At 32.4% G+C, this 18,794-nt stretch overlaps 2 protein-coding genes across 12 annotated transcripts; both read right to left on the reverse strand.

The window, feature by feature from the left end:
• Window positions 1-7,636: 7,636 nt before the first annotated feature.
• LOC114712204 (1-aminocyclopropane-1-carboxylate oxidase homolog 4) lies at window positions 7,637-11,360 on the reverse strand. 2 transcript variants are annotated; one of them, XM_028896686.1, is made up of 2 exons: window positions 10,467-11,357; window positions 7,637-7,986 (listed from the first exon to the last, which is right to left on the reverse strand). In XM_028896686.1, exons 1-2 carry the CDS (start codon window positions 11,340-11,342, stop codon window positions 7,738-7,740), a joined length of 1,125 nt encoding a protein of 374 aa, XP_028752519.1. In that variant the 5' UTR covers window positions 11,343-11,357; the 3' UTR covers window positions 7,637-7,737. The 2 variants fall into 2 exon arrangements, with proteins under 2 accessions (XP_028752519.1, XP_028752520.1); XM_028896687.1 differs by having other exon boundaries at window positions 7,739-7,963; window positions 10,467-11,360.
• Window positions 11,361-13,417: 2,057 nt separating this feature from the next.
• LOC114712202 (GPI mannosyltransferase 2) lies at window positions 13,418-18,794 on the reverse strand. Of its 10 annotated transcripts, none has more exons than XM_028896679.1 (10): window positions 18,565-18,794; window positions 18,288-18,451; window positions 17,534-18,191; window positions 17,329-17,434; window positions 16,682-16,774; window positions 16,402-16,597; window positions 15,418-15,596; window positions 14,961-15,205; window positions 14,436-14,605; window positions 13,418-14,268 (listed from the first exon to the last, which is right to left on the reverse strand). In XM_028896679.1, exons 3-10 carry the CDS (start codon window positions 17,883-17,885, stop codon window positions 14,101-14,103), a joined length of 1,509 nt encoding a protein of 502 aa, XP_028752512.1. In that variant the 5' UTR covers window positions 17,886-18,191; window positions 18,288-18,451; window positions 18,565-18,794; the 3' UTR covers window positions 13,418-14,100. The 10 variants fall into 10 exon arrangements, with proteins under 10 accessions (XP_028752512.1, XP_028752515.1, XP_028752509.1 ...); XM_028896682.1 differs by having other exon boundaries at window positions 18,288-18,422; window positions 18,516-18,794; XM_028896676.1 differs by having other exon boundaries at window positions 18,516-18,794.

An 18,794-nucleotide genomic window follows, 5' to 3' on the forward strand; every position in this document is an offset into this window, starting at 1 on the left:
TACTGTGCAATTATTACTGTTTTGACTTTATTCTTATGAAGTATAATGTTTATTAAATAGAGATAAAAGTTGTTAAATTTTAAAGCAAAGTTAATAAAATTTCAGTTTCTTTTTATACACATAAAATATGTTGAAAGTGACTCATAGATAGGATCATAAAAGTGTATTTTAAAGCATGTAAATTCAAACTTATCATCCCCATCCATACCCTAGAGCTTAAAATTGACCATGAAAGTTTGTATTCCACTACTTTATTGGGGAAAAAAAAGATAATGTACCTAGTTAAGAGTGCGACTAATGATGAGTTTATTCAGTTAGTTTATAAAAAAGTAAAAAAAAAAATAGCTGAGTTACAATTAGAAGCTTAATTTCTGTCAAAAAAATAATTAGAAGCTTAATTCAATTAATTTGAAAGTCTTATGGCCCGTTTGCTTCATTAAATCATAAGTTATATGTAATGTAATAGGAGGGAATGTAATGTAATATAAAGATGATTACAATACGTTTGTTTGGTTTAATATTAGAAATCTCAAAAACGTAATAATTTTTATATTAATTTTAATAATTATAAAAACAAAAAAGCCTAAAATATCCTTATCACATTTTTTTCTTACCCCCTTCCCTTCCATGATCGCCTTCCTCGTCCTCCTTTTTCTTCATTGCTTGTTGCCATAACCAATGTCTAGAAACATAATCAAAACAAAATAATTCGAAAGGCTAAAAACAAAAATGAAATCATTGGGTGGAAGACAAAAGAGGAATTAGGACTACAGCAACAAACGAGGTAGAAGGCTACTAAAGTTGATGTATATTGCCGGTCCTAAATGTCATTAATATGTTTCGTTGCCTTCTGATCCAAATGAAAAGGGTCAAGTGTTGTCATTATCTAATTGATTCATTGCTTAATAATTTGTAAGGCCAAAAAAGTTTGTTCAAGTGAGTAGCTGTGGCTTTTTTTTGCTGCTACTATTTTACCCACTTTTTCTAGTTTCTTTGTTCATGGTTTTCACTTGAAGTTGTTTCCATGGGAGGTATTTACTAAGGATTCAGGATGGGTTTTGCAAGATCTACATGGAAGACCCAAACATCTCGATTCCTAAACTTAATCACCATTGTTGAGTGGGGAGGTTGATGGTGGTGGCGAAATTCATGAATAGGAGTTTAATGAGTGGCGGTACTCATTAGGAATGAAGCTGTGACACCCATAATGATAAAGCTCCATGGTGGTAATGGAAATGGAGGGAGGAGGAGGATAGTGGATGAAGAGATGCGTGAGTAGGTGGATGTGTGGTCAGGAAGACTATGGAGGAGGGGGGCAAAAAATGTCTTTTTACCATATTCCCACATATTGTAATCCTTATTGACATATTCCACCAGTGTAATCCTCTTTACATTACTTTAGGTAATCAACATTACAAAATGTAATCATGTTTACATTATAAAAGCCAAACCAAACAAATGAATCAGCCTTTTATATTAGGATTAAATGTAATCTTGATTCTTGTAATCTAATCAAATGTGCTATTAGAAAAGATTAAACACCTATTCTGTCAAAACGATTTTTACAAAGTGAACACCTTTTAATTTACATTATTGTGCGAAAATTTGCACGTTGTCATGGAAATTATGAATATTAATATATGACAAAAATATCAATTTGGTGAAGTTACTATTAAGAATTTAAGATGGTTAAAATATTGCGAACAAAACTCTTCCAATTATTATCATTTTTTTAAAAAAGGTTAATTTTATAATTAACTGCTTTAAGTTTGAATGTCTGCTAACAATCTCCCTCCCTCCCTTCCTCTCTATAAATATATATAATGTTAGGAATTTTGAATGTAACTACGAAATATTGAACTTCAAACAAAACATTTTTCTGGCCATAAAAAAAATATCTTTTATGGTTTCTATATTGACAGTATTCTACTGCTTCTTGTTTTTTTTTTTTTTGGACCGGAAGTATTCTACTGCTTCAACTTTGAATGATGTATGGTGCAACCTTTTGTACATTTAAAATGTTAGAAATTTAGAACGTAACCACAAAATATTGAATTTGTCAATATCAAAGTTTATGCCCTTACGTTTGAGCCCTAAAATTTTGTTCCGATATTTCCTATTGTAACATAAATTTGAAATAAAAATTAAAGAAAAAGAATAACTTGATGTCTTTTAAATAATATTTAAAATTTAAAATTTCTAAGTAAAATAATTATCACCCATTTAATTAGATAATTGATAGTGAATATCAAATAATTAGAAAAACATGATAAACTTTTATAACCCAAAATTGCTCCTGACTTGTATATACACTTGTCAGATAAAGAAAACGTTTAATTATCTCTTTCAATGGACACTATTCGATTATTTGATAGCATCTAAAAATAATATTTAATTTTTTAGTTTTTTTAATATAACTCATGTTATCCTCAAGTCATTTTGAGTTTGAAATTAATTTCTGTCGTATCGAGAGTATTAAAAGTAAAGCTCTTTCAACAAGTACTATTTTTAAGATTTGAACTTGTGTTCTCCTTTTTTATAAGGTGAGACAATTTACCATCTAAAAATAATATTTAAATTTTAGTTATTAATTGCATCATATTAAAAGCAAAATGCGAAAATTATCTATAAATTCTAAGTAAGAAAATTTAATATAGAGAGATCACAATACATTAATTTTTTTCTCAAGTTTTATAAATTTAACTTATAAATGACACAACTCGACCAGTAAATATAAAAGTTTGATTTATAAATATAAATCGTTAAATTTGATTCATACATATGCAAGTTTGACATATAAATATATAAATGTAATTAAAAAAAGTATAAATTTTTTAAACAATTTTCTCAAAACAAAATAATTTTCTTGGCAGGTCTCCTCCTACCATCACGTGCTACCTAATACGACCTGCCTTCGAGGAGCCCAGCTCACTATTGTATACATTTGGAAATGTTATTTTTCTTTTGCATCATGATTTTAATTTAATTATAACTTAGTTATCCAACTCTGATTCAATTATATAATTTAGTTGTCACAAAACTTAGTTTTTATTATAAAGACTAATATTTTAAATAATTAAAATTATAGAAATTGAACTGTATGTGGCGAGTTAAAATTTAAAAACTAAATTAAAACTGAGTTAAAATTATAATAATTAAATTATATTGAATTAAAGTTGTTTACAACTGAGTAAAAATTATATGGACTAAAAAAATTAATTTTTATTATATATTTTAACAGAGTGATTTATTAGAGACTTTATATTTGATATTAACATTGATAATATATACTTACGAATTCGAAAGATACATATATCTAATCAGAGGACACTGTCCTCAGCAAAAACATACGAAAATTTCAACTCAAACAAAATTCTGTTAGCTTGAATTCATGGCTCAATTTTAGGTTGACATTTGAAATTCATATACAAACTGCATTTCTAAGCTTTTTTTTTTTTTTCCCGGGGGAACATATCTTATAAGCTGAATTGAAAAAGGAACAAAATACTTTCATGGGTTGAATAGTAGCATCGTATAAGTGTTTCAACTCGAAACACCTGGCCTTTGTTGAAAATACTTAAAAGTCGTGGATCATACGCCGTCGTATGATGTGAGACTTAATTAAATGCTCTCGTTTAATAGCACGGTAAGTTCTGATGTGACAAGGATTATATACTTTTGGGGGTTATGAAAATTATTTAAATCTGAACAACATTCTACGCCGTTGAAAGTCATAATGTCTTTGGATGATAGTCCATTAAGTGGTAAATGTTTCGGCGGAAAAAATTAAGTGGTAAGCATTGTGCATTTGACATTTTTGCCTTTGTTGAAAAGTACGATGTTTCAAAATTGTCATTACTATTTCAGATATAAGCGAATTCATTGGTTTGACTTATATGTGATTTGATCTAGAGGCTTGCCACAAATGATATACTATTATTATATTGTCATTATTTTAAAGGAATATCTTATTCTTAATTCTTATAACATCATTCAAATTTAATCTTCTCTCTTCTATTATCTAGGTTGAGGTGTTCAAAATTATTTCCTAAATTCAGGCTTTATAATTTTTGAATTAGTTAATTAATTGACAAAAATAAATCCGGATTAGGTGTTTCTTGAGTCTAATATTCCGTTTGGATAAGAAGAAAAGTTGGGAAGAAGAAAAGTTGGAGGAGAAAAGAATGATGAGAAGAGAAAATGTTATCAACCCTATTGTTTGGATAGATAAAATAAAGGGAAAATGACAGATAAAGAAGGTGGAATATCTGAAATTCCAATTTGGGAAGCTAAGCAAATGTAATGACAATGAGGGAAGTACTTCCCAAATTGGAATTTTGAAATTCAGTGAAATGACAAAAATGCCCTTTGTCTTTTTTTTTTTTTTTAAAAAAACACCCAACCTCTCACCGGTGGCCGGTGGCCGGCAACCGCCGCCGGCAATTGGCCGCCGCCGACGGCCGCCACCGGGCGCCGCCGCCAGCGGCCGGTGTGGTGGCTGCCGGTGGAAGTTTTTTGTAATAGTTTTTTTTGTGTGTGGGAGAATATTACAAGAAGTGGTAGGGGTGGGATTTGATCCCATGACCCCTTGGCCATTTGGGCCAACAAAAGGACAGATGACCATTGGGCCATCAAAGACTTCTTAGCTTTATAATGCAAACAAAAATATAAGTTGACTCTTTTACTGTGACTCCAGCCCGTGACAATAATTTACCTCAGGATGACAAGTCTTAATTGAGAAATAACAAGTCTAAATTTGATATTAACAAAGCGACTTTTCCTGATACATAATAAGAAGTAACGGTATATTAATTAAAAATGACAGTTTATTTGAATATGACACGTCTTTACTGAAAAATGACACGTCTAAACGTGAGATTAACAATATGCCTTTTTTATATATATATAACAAGAAGTAGCATGTACATTAATTAAAAATGACCATAATTTATTTGAAAATGACACATCTTTACTGAAAAATGACAAGTCTAAACTTGAGATTAACAATGTGTCTTCTCCTGATACATAACAAGAAGTAGCATGTACATTAATTAAAAAGTAGCATTAACAATATGTCTTCTCCTGATACATAACAAGACATGTCATTTTCAAATAAATTATGGTCATTTTTAATTAATGTACATGCTACTTCTTGTTATGTATCAGGAGAAGACACATTGTTAATCTCAAGTTTAGACTTGTCATTTTTCAGTAAAGATGTGTCATTTTCAAATAAATTATGGTCATTTTTAATTAATGTACATGCTACTTCTTGTTATATATATATAAAAAAGGCATATTGTTAATTTCACGTTTAGACGTGTCATTTTTCAGTAAAGACGTGTCATATTCAAATAAACTGTCATTTTTAATTAATATACTGTTACTTCTTATTATGTATCAGGAAAAGTCGCTTTGTTAATATCAAATTTAGACTTGTTATTTCTCAATTAAGACTTGTCATCCTGAGGTAAATTATTGTCACGGACTGGAGTCACAGTAAAAGAGTCAACTTATATTTTTGTTTGCATTATAAAGCTAAGAAGTCTTTGATGGCCCAATGGTCATCTGTCCTTTTGTTGGCCCAAATGGCCAAGGGGTCGTGGGATCAAATCCCACCCCTACCACTTCTTGTAATATTCTCCCACATACAAAAAAAACTATTACAAAAAACTTCCACCGGCAGCCACCACACCGGCCGCCGGCGGCGGCGCCCGGTGGCGGCTGCCGGCCGACGGCGGCGGCGCCCGGTGGCGGCTGCCGGCCGACGGCGGCCAATTGCCGGCGGCTGGCCACCGGTGAGAGGTTGGGTGTTTTTTTTAAAAAAAAGACAAAGGGCATTTTTGTCATTTCACTGAATTTCAAAATTCCAATTTGGGAAGTACTTCCCTCATTGTCATTACATTTGCTTAGCTTCCCAAATTGGAATTTCAGATATTCCACCTTCTTTATCTGTCATTTTCCCTAAAATAAATAAAAAAGAAAAAAAGAGTAAATATTTAAATAATTAAAATATTCTCATCTCTATATTAAAATATATAATGTTTAAAATTAAATTAAAGATTAACAATGAAAAAATATACAGGCATTAACATGATCAAATAATTTAAAGAATTTTGTAAAAACGTTATTTTTTTTAAGATAAAAATAAAAAGTGAATAAATTTTTAAAATTAAATATAATAAAAAAATACATTGTTCAACATTATTAATAAATAATAAAAATTTAATATAAAATAAATTACATATTTTCTGTCACTAAAATTTCTGAAATTGAAAGATCCAAATCCTACAGGAAAACAAAAAACAAAAGAAAAAGTCCAGAATCCTTTGCAAAAATAATTAAATAAACAAAAATTGTAATGATTTTTTTACTGTTATTTTTGGGAAAAAAATTATGCGAGAAGATTAGAATGAATTGTAATGTACGTTGAAGGTTAAAAAAAAATTGGCATGTAGAACGCATGGTTTCAGCACCTCACAGATGTACCACCTCTAGTATTAGTTATAAGAACTCGTTTATAGGCTATAAACAAGGTCTTATAATTAAAAACGGAGGTAGTAGTACTTTATAAACGAGGTTTTATAATTAGGACTGAAGACAATACTAATTATTAATGAAATAAAGGAGACCAGCACAACCGTAGAAGTGGCATGTTAATTTTTTTTCTGATATTATTTCCGTTCATGGAGAAAAAAAAAGTTAAAAAAAAAGTGAAGTAGGTTCCACACGCTATTTTCTCTTTTACTTTTTTTTTTTATTCTCACTTCTTCTCCTTTATTTAAATAGTAAAAAAAACTCATTTCTCTCTCTCTCTTTTTTCAGTTTTCTTGTTTTTCTTATTTTTTTCTCCATCCAAACAAGGGATAAAAGTGGGCATCTATTTTAATTAAAAAAGGTATAATTAAATATACAGATAACACTATATTCTATTGGTGGCACAAAATAAACCAAAAAATTGCCAAAAAGAAAACAAATCACAATTTAGCACTAATTAGAGGACTAAACAATATAATCATGCGCTTATCACTAACTAAGAGTATATCCTTTGTTAGGTTCAATTAAGGATGATTCTCTTTATAGTATCACCTCCAGTTTTTAATATAGGAGCTAAATAATTAATTTGAAAATATTCAAAAAATTATTTTTTGGACTAAAATTCAAAAAATTAATTAAGTTAGTTGATAATGACATATGCGTGTTGATTTCCTGAACCACACTTTTCAATTATGCGCAGTAAAACTATCATTTGATAAAAACTTCTTACGATCAATAAAGATATTTTAAAAAAAATTACAAATTTAATAAACAAAATAGATTAAGAGTTTATATTTAAAATAAAATTCAATTTCTAACTAGTTTTATATTAAAGAGAGAAGGTTGTATTATAATTTAGACAATAAATTACCTATTATTTTCTGACAAAAAAAACCTATTATTGATTTGACTGTTTTAAATATGGATATCCTTTAAGAGACAAACTTGTAAATGCTAAAGCATCATGCATATATTTGACAACAGTAATAGCGGTGGCAAAAAAACAATGATATCGATCACATTTAAAATGGTTTAAACCATAAAAACTTAATCACAAATTTCTAAAATATAAAGATGAAATTAAAAGTGGAGAGAAAGATAGGAACATAAAAAGTTAGATTATATATATTAAATCACGAACAATTTATGCAATATACAACACTTTTGGATTCAAAAAAGCAGTGAATGTGTAGAAATGATTCAGATCCTAAAGAAATTAGTGAGAGATTTGCCATCCAGCTCCTTCTTGAAGAACCTTGCCAGGAACTCGTTCAACGTGAAGTTCCTATACTTGGGGGGATTCTCCTCAGATGTGAGCTCTGGCAGTGGCCCATAGACATCCTCTCTGGCACCTGGGTTCAGGAAGACTGCCACCGACACGCGTGGCTCCTTCGAACAATTCGCCAACACTCTGTGCTGCGCACTCTTGTATTCCTCATTCGAAACAATCTGATCCACAAACCATCTTATCATTAATCACAGAGGAATGAACATCTCTATATTTCATTTCACTGGCTACGAAAAATGGAATGATTTTATTCAGATTCCTTTCAACTATTGATATTGTTTGAATTGGAAGGATTAAGAGTTGAGGGCAATAAAGGCCTCAAAATATTATTAATTCTCAAATAAAAAAAAGTATAAATAAACCTCTATATAGACAAGTCATAAGCTAATAAATTAACCCTAAAATCTTATCTTACCCTATCCAATCACAATCCCTCGGATTTATTTTTCTAAAATAATAAAACATGGTAATATAATATTCAAATATAGCCCTATATAATAATTCTAAATAATTGAGTGATTAATACAACATAATATTAATTAATTAATTCTAGCATATTTTTACAGTATACCTTTGAATTAGATCTTCTAATATGCACAAGTGTGATTACAATGAGCAGAAATTTGAATCTTCTGAAGTGATTTGATGGGTTTTTAGGGTGAGTTCAAAGTTCAACGATATTCATATTACAGCAAGCATAGGGTTTTAAATTGGCTTTTTGAGCCAAATGCTACAAACAGTAATTTTAATTACCAGGATACTACACTGTGAAAATTATTTACCAGCATACTACATCCAAAATCGTTCAAGGCAAGTGTGATTTTAAAAATACACAAAACTCGTTCTTTGAAAGAACGAGTTCTGCAGCTTCATTTTTTTTTAAAATAATTTTTTTTGGTAAAAAAGCCTGCCGCCCACTCCCTATGGCTTGACCCTCCCTTTCTGCACCCCATCCCACTCCCCTCAAACATTTTCCTTCCCCCTTCACTTTTTCCCTCATTCTCCTGTATACACACGCACACACATCACAAATTATTATAATTTTAATTTATATATAATATGATATATTTAAAAACTAAAATTAAATAAATTAATTAACACATATAATTCTTATTATAAAACCCAGCTAACTAATTTAAAAAAATTAAAGATATTATTAAAAATACATGTAATATATGCTAAAGCCATCACGTAATGTATGTTATAATTAAATACTCCTCCGGTCCTTATTATAAGACCCAATTTGACTTTTTATTTGGTCCTAATTATAAGACCCAATCCATTTTCTCTCTTATATTTATATATTTTTTTTCCAAGATAATCCTTCTAATAATGATAGTTTTAACCAATATACTTAATTAGAAAGAATATTTTAGGAATAACAACACTTATTTATTATAAATAACCAACTTAACTTACTTCCTTAATCTCCTCAAATAAGTCAATTGGGTCTTATAATTAGGACCGGAGGAGTATTTAACAATTTTCTTAATCATATAAGATATGCTATAATTAAATAATTAAATAATTTTTTAATCTTCTTAAATTAGATAACTATGTTTTATAATAAGAATTGTATGTATTAATTAATTAATTTAATTTTAGTTTTTAAATATATCATATTATATATAAGTTAATTAAAGATATCACTAAATTATCTAACTATAGTATATGTTACATGATTCCTTTAAATTGTTATATGTATTAATTAATTAATTTAATTTAATTTTTTAAATATATCATATTATATATAAGTTAATTAAAGATATCACTAAATTATCTAACTATAGTATACGTTACATGATTCCTTTAAATTGTTACTACCTTTGATCCTCAGTATAAAACATAGTTATCTAATTTAAGAAGATTAAAAATTTATTTAATTATAGCATATCTTATATGATTAAGAAAATTGTTAAATTATTTAGTTATAACATACATTACGTTATGGCTTTAGCATATATTACATGTATTTTTAGTAATATCTTTAATTTTTTTAAATTAGTTAGCTGGGTTTTATAATAAGAATTATATGTGTTAATTAATTTATTTAATTTTAGTTTTTAAATATATCATATTATATATAAATTAAAATTATAATAATTTGTGATGTGTGCGCGTGTGTATACGGGAGAATGAGGGAAAAAGTGAAGGGGGAAGGAAAATGTTTGAGGGGAGTGGGATGAGGTGCAGAAAGGGAGGGTCAAGCCATAGGGAGTAGGCGACAGGCATTTTTACCAAAAAAAATTATTTTAAAAAAATGAAGCTGCAGAACTCGTTTAAAGAACGAGTTCTGTGTATTTTTAAAATCGCACTTGCCTTGAACGATTTTGAATGTAGTATGCTGGTAAATAATTTTCATAGTGTAGTATCCTGGTAATTAAAATTATTGTTTGTAGCATTTGGCTCAAAAAGCCGTTTTAAATTAGTTTGTCTTTTAAATTTACCAAAAAAAAAAAGAATGCTCCTTCTGTTTTTAAAGTCAATGAAAGTTTCTTCTGAAAAATTATACAAAATTCTCTTCCATTCTCCAAAGCAACAAACCTTCCTTGATGAAATTCCGTTACCACCTCAAAGCCATGCGGAATGAAATAAACAATAAGGGTATAAATGTAAAACAGAAGAAGAAAAGCCTCCGTACCTGAAGTAAATCGCCGATGTTGATAACCAAAGCTCCAGGAGGCGATCTCACATCAATCCAGTCATCGCCGTTTCTAACTTGCAATCCTCCGATGTGGTCCTGAAGAAGAATCGTCAACGCGCCTGGATCCGCGTGAGTGTTCAGCCCCACCGTGAGATCAGGCTGAGGGCAATTCGGGTAATAATGTCCCACCATCATTCTTCCCTCGTTGAACGTCATCTCCTTCAACCTCTCCCTCTTCAATCCCAGACCTTCGCTCAGCAATCCCATCAACATCTCTCCCAGCCGTTCGATCTGCCGGTTCCACTCCATCAGCTCCGCCCTACACACCTCCGGAACCAGGTTCGGGTCTTCTACGGGAGGGTTCAGCTTTACCTGCAGTGTGTCCCTCCAGCTCGCGGCCTGTGAACTGTACAAATCTACGTTTGATATGAAGTTCACGCCGGTCGTCGGCACCCTGTGGTACAGTCGCGCCTTGATCTCCGTTGGTTGTTCGTGGAACGCCTTGACGGAGGAGATTGTGCGGTCGAGGACTTCCAAGGGGATGCCGTGGTTGATGATCTGAAAGAAGCCGACTGTGGAGGCGGCGGAGCGTATTTGGTCTACGACGGCGGAGCGGCGATCGGGGGAGTCGACGTTGACGACACCGGAGAGGTCGATGGTTGGGATTTGGGACTCGCTTCCTGGACGGGGTTTGAGGTCGCATCGGGAGTCAGGAGGGAAAACGAAGAAAGGAGGGATGGTGGAGATGCCGGAGTCCATGAGGCCTTTGACTCCGACTTTGGATTCGTCGAACTCCTTGACCGCTTTGGCTCGATCATAAGGCTGTGAAGAATGACCGCCGGCTGCGGTGATCGGAGATGATGCCGTTGCCATGGAAATTGAAGAAGGTGAAGATACAAGCTTCGCGAAAATTGTAGGTCGGCAATGTCAATACGGTTTTGGACCGTGAAGTGCTGAACTTGATTGAACAGTGCAGTTGCGTATTCAATTAAGAAAAGACAATCGGTTGATTGTATTTTTTTAATATAATTAAGAGTATTTTTTTTTTGCTAAAAAAAAATATAATTAAGAGTATTTTAAATCACTTTAAATTTGAGATTAATTTTTATTATGTTGGAAGCATAAAATGAAAGCTTTATCAATAAATGTATCTTTTCAAATTCAAACTTAGTATTTTTCTTTGGAAGCGATATAGCTTACCATGTTGGTCAATTAATTGATTGTATTTGTTATTAAGAAAGTGTTCAGGTAAAAATCAAAGCATAATTTTAAAAGTAATTTTATAATATGTGAAATAAATTTGTTTTCTTTACATCAAGTAGTTTTAAAAATATAAATATAAATTTGTTTTCTTTATATAATTATTACATTAAGTTATGTCCTTTATAGTAATTTACATATGAGAAAGTGATTCTGATAATAACTATCTAAACATTCTATTTCATCACAATTATTTTTTCATAAAATATATTTTTTAAAAATCTATTCTCAAAATAATTTTATTCAGAAGCTATTTTTTAAATTATAATTTGATTTTATCCAAACAATTTCTTATTTATAAACAGCATACCTCGGTATTTATTTAATTATTTATATTAAAAACTACTATCATTTTATAATAGTAGGTTCATATTTATTTGATTATTCATATGAAAAATTACTATCGTTTTATAATAGTATCTATCTGCAAAATTGACATCTTAAAATTTATATTTAATTAATTTTTATACTTAAGATGGAGTGAGTAATTATAATTTGGGAAAACCTCAGAAAAAACCATCAAAATAAAAAAATTGCACACAAGAATCTGTTCACAAAAATTGTTGTCAAAATCCATATTGATATTATCATGAGTTCTTATTTATAATTTTTCTATTTTGATGGTTTTTTAAAATTATTTTTTCTTTTAATTTTAGCATTAGATTTACATTTTTTTCGAATGTGACACGAAGAAATTGAAGAGAGCCTTCCGCAGCAAGCAAGCAAGGGCCATGCCATCTTGTGAGTATTATTTTGCCACGTAGTATCTCCGGATTCCACAAGAAGAATGAGGATTCTTGTCCTATTAAAAAAAGAATGAGGATTCTTTTTAAGACCTTAAATCTTTACAATTAATTTGAAAAATCCTGTAAAACTAAGTAAAAAATTTCAGAAGACAAGTTAGAACCATTGCAAGTATGAGTTAGAAAGAATCATTGTCAATTGAAATTTTCTTTTTCCTTTTGTTCATTCTTCACTTTTTAAAACTTCGAAAGTTAAGTTGAAAAAATTATGTAGATAAATGCAAAATGTTAGAAAAATGAGTATGAAAAATGCCTGATAAAATATAATCCCAACTTGTTTTTTTGGACAAAATAATTCCAACTTAATATTCCAAAATTTTTAACTTCACTCTAGAATTTTCAATTCACGTAATTATGGATATTTTGTTGATTATTTTTTTCCTAAACGTTAGTAAATAACCAAAGACTTCAATTAAAATCTCAAAATTTTAAAATTTTAACATTATCCTTTGCTTGTTCCTGCAATATAAAAAAACTAAAATATAAAAGACAGGTTTAAGCGTCAGAGTCACAAATTTCACAATATAATAAATTAAAATTTGAGAAAAATATAGTAATAAAAAATGTAAAATTAAATATGTTTAAGTTTCAAGGCATCCACGCAGCTCTATATAAAGGTTTGAAGCAAATCTTGGGTATCGTTGGCAGGAGTTACGGGTTCATAACTGGGAATGGGACAAATCATCGAGACGAGTTCTTCTCTTTCGTGCAGGTAACGTTGTTACCTGTTTCAGTGGGGAGTGTTTGAAGTAGACACTGATGAACTTGTCCTTAGCTTCTTGGTCATTGGTTCTTCTGGGGACAGGAATTACGTGAGCAACATCTCTTCTCTGTCTCTACACACACACACACATATATTTTTTGAGCTGAGCAACATCTCTTTCCAATTAAGCTTTCCACTCACTAATTTGTTTGTTTACACACACATATTAGTTCACATGAACGTAAACAATTTTAATATATGTAACTAGAAGAGAAAGAGAAGCAAGGAACCAGAATGTGAGAGGAAAGCATACTTTCTTGTGTTCTGGTACAAGTTAACAAGCTCACCACCTGATTTACTTGCATCTAGCAAGACAAATACAAAAAAACTACTTGGCTCAGAACAAAATGGTATGCCAAATCGTTCCATGACTTGGTACACCTGTTACGCAACATAATTTGTCAGTCTCTCATATGTCCGTATTACTGATAAGCTTCACTAAAATTTATCCTTATAACTGAAGCATCCAGGTCCGAGTAAGGGATAAATTCCCAAAAACAATTAAAAAGAAAAAACCACAAACTGGGAGTGTTCATTAGATACAGTGTCGTTTCGCCAAGTTGGCAGAGCTTTCAAAAGAAAGATCAGGAGTAGCCTTCCCCCTTTCCTTCCTTCTTTCCATCCTCAACTCTTCCCACAACGTAATAGAAAGTGTATAATGCTATTGCTCTTGAATCGCCCAAACAGCCACCACCAAACGGCCAGAAAAAAACCAACAGCGTCCCTCATATAAAACTGGGAAAAATACTTTTGAGCAACTCTAAGCAATCCTTGAAGCACGAAGGTCCGCCAAGAGTGTACCTCGTCAAGTGAATGGATAGAAGTTTGAGAATAGCAGACTGCCAAGAAAAATATATGCTGCAGAGTATGCCCAAATTATACGTCCCCATATACGATATTTTGCATGTGATGTCATCATATATGACGCGAACCAATAAAGAGGAGGGCTGGCAGACAAGAAACGGGTGGCAACCTGTTTGATGTGAATTCCCACAGTCACGTAAGAAACTAATCTCAGAACTAGGTTCCCCAAAAATGATGAATAGCAAAAGTTGAACAAGTCAACAATTTCAGGTAATTCACATGTTCAGTTCTTATGATATAATCAAAGCAGAAGCTGATAATAACATTAACACTAACCTGTACATGCATGACAAGAAATGCAGTGCCTGCCATAAATACCAAGTGTAATACAAACGGTAGAACAGAGGCAGACAAGTATCCCGGCTTAGCGGCTGGCTCAGATTTTATGTTAACAACAGTATCATCTTGTTGGACGGCATTCCTTCTCCTTCTAAGATTCAAACTTTCTGTTACAGAATAGAAGGTTGAAAATCATGTGATTAATGGTAGAAAAGTATAAGAAGTAATACTAATCTATTCATGAGAGATTATACATGCTTGTGTCTCAGAATAAAAAAGGATTAATCATCAATGCCAATGTGTACATCATCAAATAAGGGTGAATTGAGTTAAAACGAAAATGGATGAACTATATTTGCGAATTAATAAATTTGACCACCACATAAGAAACTGCCAAAGCAAATCCCTTGGATAAAAGTTACTTCCTTTTTAAAAAAAAAAAAAATCAAATTTACTTCTAGATATGCCTACTATATCAAATAGTTGAACACAATAATCTAGTTGAATATTAAGGAGTTATACCTTCTGACTCTACAGAGGATGTCTCCAGTGTGGAGGCTGCATTTGACCTTGAAATGTCATCTGAAAGAAACTCAGCTTCAAAATTCTTTTGCTCCGTAGAAATTTGAAGCCCAAGTGAAAAGAAGCACTGAGGCCTTGACTTAGCATAATAGTAAATTGAGCAAAATGCCAGAAACAGAATCGGGGATGCAAGCAGAAAGTTCGGCAATTGTTTCAACTGAAAGTATCTCAAGAAACCTACACCCCTGGAGACACTTAAACAATTACACTGGATGCTTGATTATTTAACCTCAAACTTTTTCCTATACTCTTGCATATGAAGCCTCTTCAATTGCTTAGACAGTAAAGATTCACATGCATTCTAATATAATAGGAAAGAGATGCTAGAGTACAATAAATAAAAGATGAATTCATTAGCCAGATTAACAATACTAGAGCAAATTGAAAACCAACATACCAATAATGACTCTGGATGTAGTTGTAAAGCAATGGTACCCTTGCCTTGCACCAGGGCCTTAATTCATCATGAGAACGCCCAACACACATGTTGTGATATCCATAAGCTTGGAAAGCTATGAAAGGGGCAAAAATACATGCACTCTGAAAAGCTCCAGAAATAACAACCAGTAATGCCAACTGGAGAGGGGGGGAAAAAAAAGCATGCGTTACAATAATCATGACTCTCAGATTTCATGATGCAATCTAATCTTGCAGGATTACAGGTGTATGAAGAAACAATATTTTAACACATTGCCAAAATATATCATACCATTTGACATGACCAATGTTTTAAGAGAAGGGCAGGCATGAGAGCTCGCAGGGAAACCTGAGAATATGGAGGCTTAGAGATCAAAGTGGAGATGAAATCAATTATCACAGTTCACACACAAATGAAGGAGGAGGAGGACAAGAAAAAGAAAGAAAGAAAAATTACACATCCACGTTTCATGTTAAATACCAGTATAATACGACTCTTTGATTCAAACCGCGTGCAGTTGGTCCATGGCATGAATCAACATTAGAAACAAGATCAGAATTCACCAACTACATTTCCCAGAGGAAGAGTTTTCATATTTTTCTCATTTCTCTCTCTTTGTGTGAAGTAAGCAACGAAGTTAAACAGGAAAAAAATATATATAGTTAGAGCCTGTTTAGAATCACGTTTGTAAATACTTATAAGCACATTTTACTTAAGCTGAAACAAAACTCTTCTTACATCCTTACTTTGTATTCCGTAAATCACAATTGAAAAACTGCTTATAAGTCATTTCAAATGGGCCCTTAGTCAAATTACAACACATAGCAAGGGAAGTAAGGACCATATCTAACTATACTCCCATAAAGTTTTCAATTTTTCATACAAGTAAGCTATGGAGCTACTCATATAAAAGGAACAAAAGACAAAGACAAAAGGAGAGGGAGCGAGGATGAAAGAACTCACACAAGCTTGTCTTTTCTGGAACACAGCATCATATGCCAGATGCATTGTCTGATAACAGAAATAGCCAGCATTCAGAACCCCATTTGACCTTGCAAGACCAGAGAGAGCTAGAAAAACAACAGCTAAACTATTTCCACCAGAGATTAAGTGGTACAACCCTCCAAAGGAAAGAAAAGCATACAAACTTTCTGTGTATCTGCAATTGCAAGCATATAATTACTTTAACCAATGAAAAGGTCATGCAAGGCTAAATTATAACATATAAGAATGAAAAGATTACATTGATGAATAAAATATAGAGGCCGGATTGAAGCAGAATAAAATTGAAGCCACTAATGATACTTCAGGGTCCTTCAATATAGAAACTGATAGCCTGCAAGAGTTACAACCACTAAAATCAATAATAATCAATGTTTTCCAATATGACACTGCCCACTTGACTTATATATTAATTCAAAATATAGAAAAACGAATTGATGGACATCAAACAGAAATCATCCATATATTCAAGAAGTGTGTTCGTCTTGTTCTGTTGAAGAAGAATCAAGTGATGTATTTCTTTCTGGCCTTTGCCCAAGGAATCAAATTTGTTTCAACTATGGGATTACAATTGTGTCTGCTTGATTCAATAATATCTTTGCAGCAATGGCTCACTTCTAACCACGTCTTGATGATGAAGTTCAGAGAAGAGTCAGTTTTTTTCTTCATCCTGAGATTAGTTTTATACATCTCATGGAAAGTGGCGTGCTGACCTCCCTTGATTCAATTTTTCCCTTTCATTTTGATTTTTAAATTAGACTTTCTTTCTATTTACTGAGCCTTGTACATGGTCAAAGAATAACAACACAGAATTATGGGTTTTCAATCCGAAGTCAAACCATATATAATGCATAAATAAAATAAGAAATTGACACTCGACCAACTCACTTGTAAAAGTAAAGAGCTGCAACTACAAATGCAACATTAGTAATTAGATAGCCACATACTGCCAGAACAGCTCTTTCACCAATTAACGGTATTAAGGGGGCAAAAACTGCAGCAAATTAGAGAATAACTTAGGCCATACAGAATCCAAATGAAACCACGTCTAACTAAAACCAAATTAGTAAACAGAAAAGGAATGTTTTCACACCTGTGCGAGACAAGAAGGAAATGCAAATAGGAAGGAGAGGTAAGAAGGCATAAGATTGCTCATACTCATAGCCACACTGAGCAATACGGACAAAGTAGACAGAATCCCAAACTATTCCATCTTCAATGGCAGAACACAAGCTTGGATAAAGCACATTTGAGCAGGAAGATTCGTGGCCAGGCTTAGTATTGGATCTCGTGAGGCAGTCAGGGTTTAATGATGCAGAGGTGTCATAGGGGGAAACAAGCAGCCGAAAGATGATGATTAGTAAGAAGACAAGAAGCCTTGACAGTATTGCAGATTTTAATACTATGGTTGTACGAGCCGTCAATGTTGATATGCTATTTGCCATTTTAGAAAGAAAGAGAGACCAAACAGATAATATAATCTCCAAGGGCTTCAGATACAGGAACAAGTTATGGCACTATGATGATCAGAATTGTCCACGCTGCAACCAGAAATAAAATCCATCTGCAACATGAGAACTGACCTTCAATGGGAGCAATTTAAATGCAGGAAAAAATAATCTTTTTGGACCAGAATTAACTTCGTTATAAAACCATTCAAGTCAGCAAGCAAAATTTTTCGTGCGGTCATATGAAAGTCTCTCAATAGTTCACCAAAATAAATGATTCGGAAGCACCGTGCCTGCGCGCACCTACAAAGATAAATGGGCCTTTCAGATTCCAGAGAGTAAACCAGGATCGGGGGAGAACTAATAATGAATGTGAAAGAGAGCGAGCAAAGAGAGCACCTGAATTCACCAAGCAAGCTCAGATTATTATGAACTGAAATGTTAGTTCAGGACTTGAATGACAAAAGGGGGAAGAGAGCAGTTTCTCCAATCTTCAAGGCCGCTACCAGCTACTCCGACGAGGGCGCAAGGGATCTTCGACGCCGTTCATGCCGCCCGCGAAACTATATTTGGACTTCACCGAGTAAAAATAAAAAAATAAAAATGTTTAACAGTAAAACAGCTAACCTTAAAGCTATCCGACTTTCTTCCTCCTTTACCCCCAAAGACTTCCTACCTCTGTTCATACATCACTTTCCTAAAAAGATTGAGAATATTATTGAGATAGATTGTTTTCGGAGATGAAGTCTCTCAGATTAAGGAGCTGAATCTGTGAGTCTCCTTGACAAGGATCCTAGGATTCCCCAATAAGAAAAGGAATCTATGGTACATTTGTTGGGACTGAGGGTGTAATAATGTGCATAATAAAATTCCTCTTAGATTTTTCAAGGGTTAAAGAGTTGGCCT

This window comes from Neltuma alba, unplaced genomic scaffold (genome assembly GCF_004799145.2).
Source record: "Neltuma alba isolate B1F8T4 unplaced genomic scaffold, ASM479914v2 tig00011340_pilon, whole genome shotgun sequence".
NCBI lineage: Eukaryota > Viridiplantae > Streptophyta > Magnoliopsida > Fabales > Fabaceae > Neltuma > Neltuma alba.

What these genes read in the sequence shown, in the direction of transcription:
- LOC114712202 (XM_028896679.1), bottom strand. Translation starts at nt 17,885, where the DNA reads ATGGCAAATAGCATATCAACATTGACGGCTCGTACAACCATAGTATTA. An exon ending in TCCAGAAAAGACAAGCTTGT is followed by an intron (nt 15,597 to 16,401) that starts GTGAGTTCTTTC and finishes CCCCCTCTCCAG; the next exon opens with TTGGCATTACTGGTTGTTAT. An exon ending in ATCCTCTGTAGAGTCAGAAG is followed by an intron (nt 14,606 to 14,960) that starts GTATAACTCCTT and finishes ATTCTGTAACAG; the next exon opens with AAAGTTTGAATCTTAGAAGG.
- LOC114712204 (XM_028896686.1), bottom strand. Translation starts at nt 11,342, where the DNA reads ATGGCAACGGCATCATCTCCGATCACCGCAGCCGGCGGTCATTCTTCA. An exon ending in ACATCGGCGATTTACTTCAG is followed by an intron (nt 7,987 to 10,466) that starts GTACGGAGGCTT and finishes TTTGTGGATCAG; the next exon opens with ATTGTTTCGAATGAGGAATA.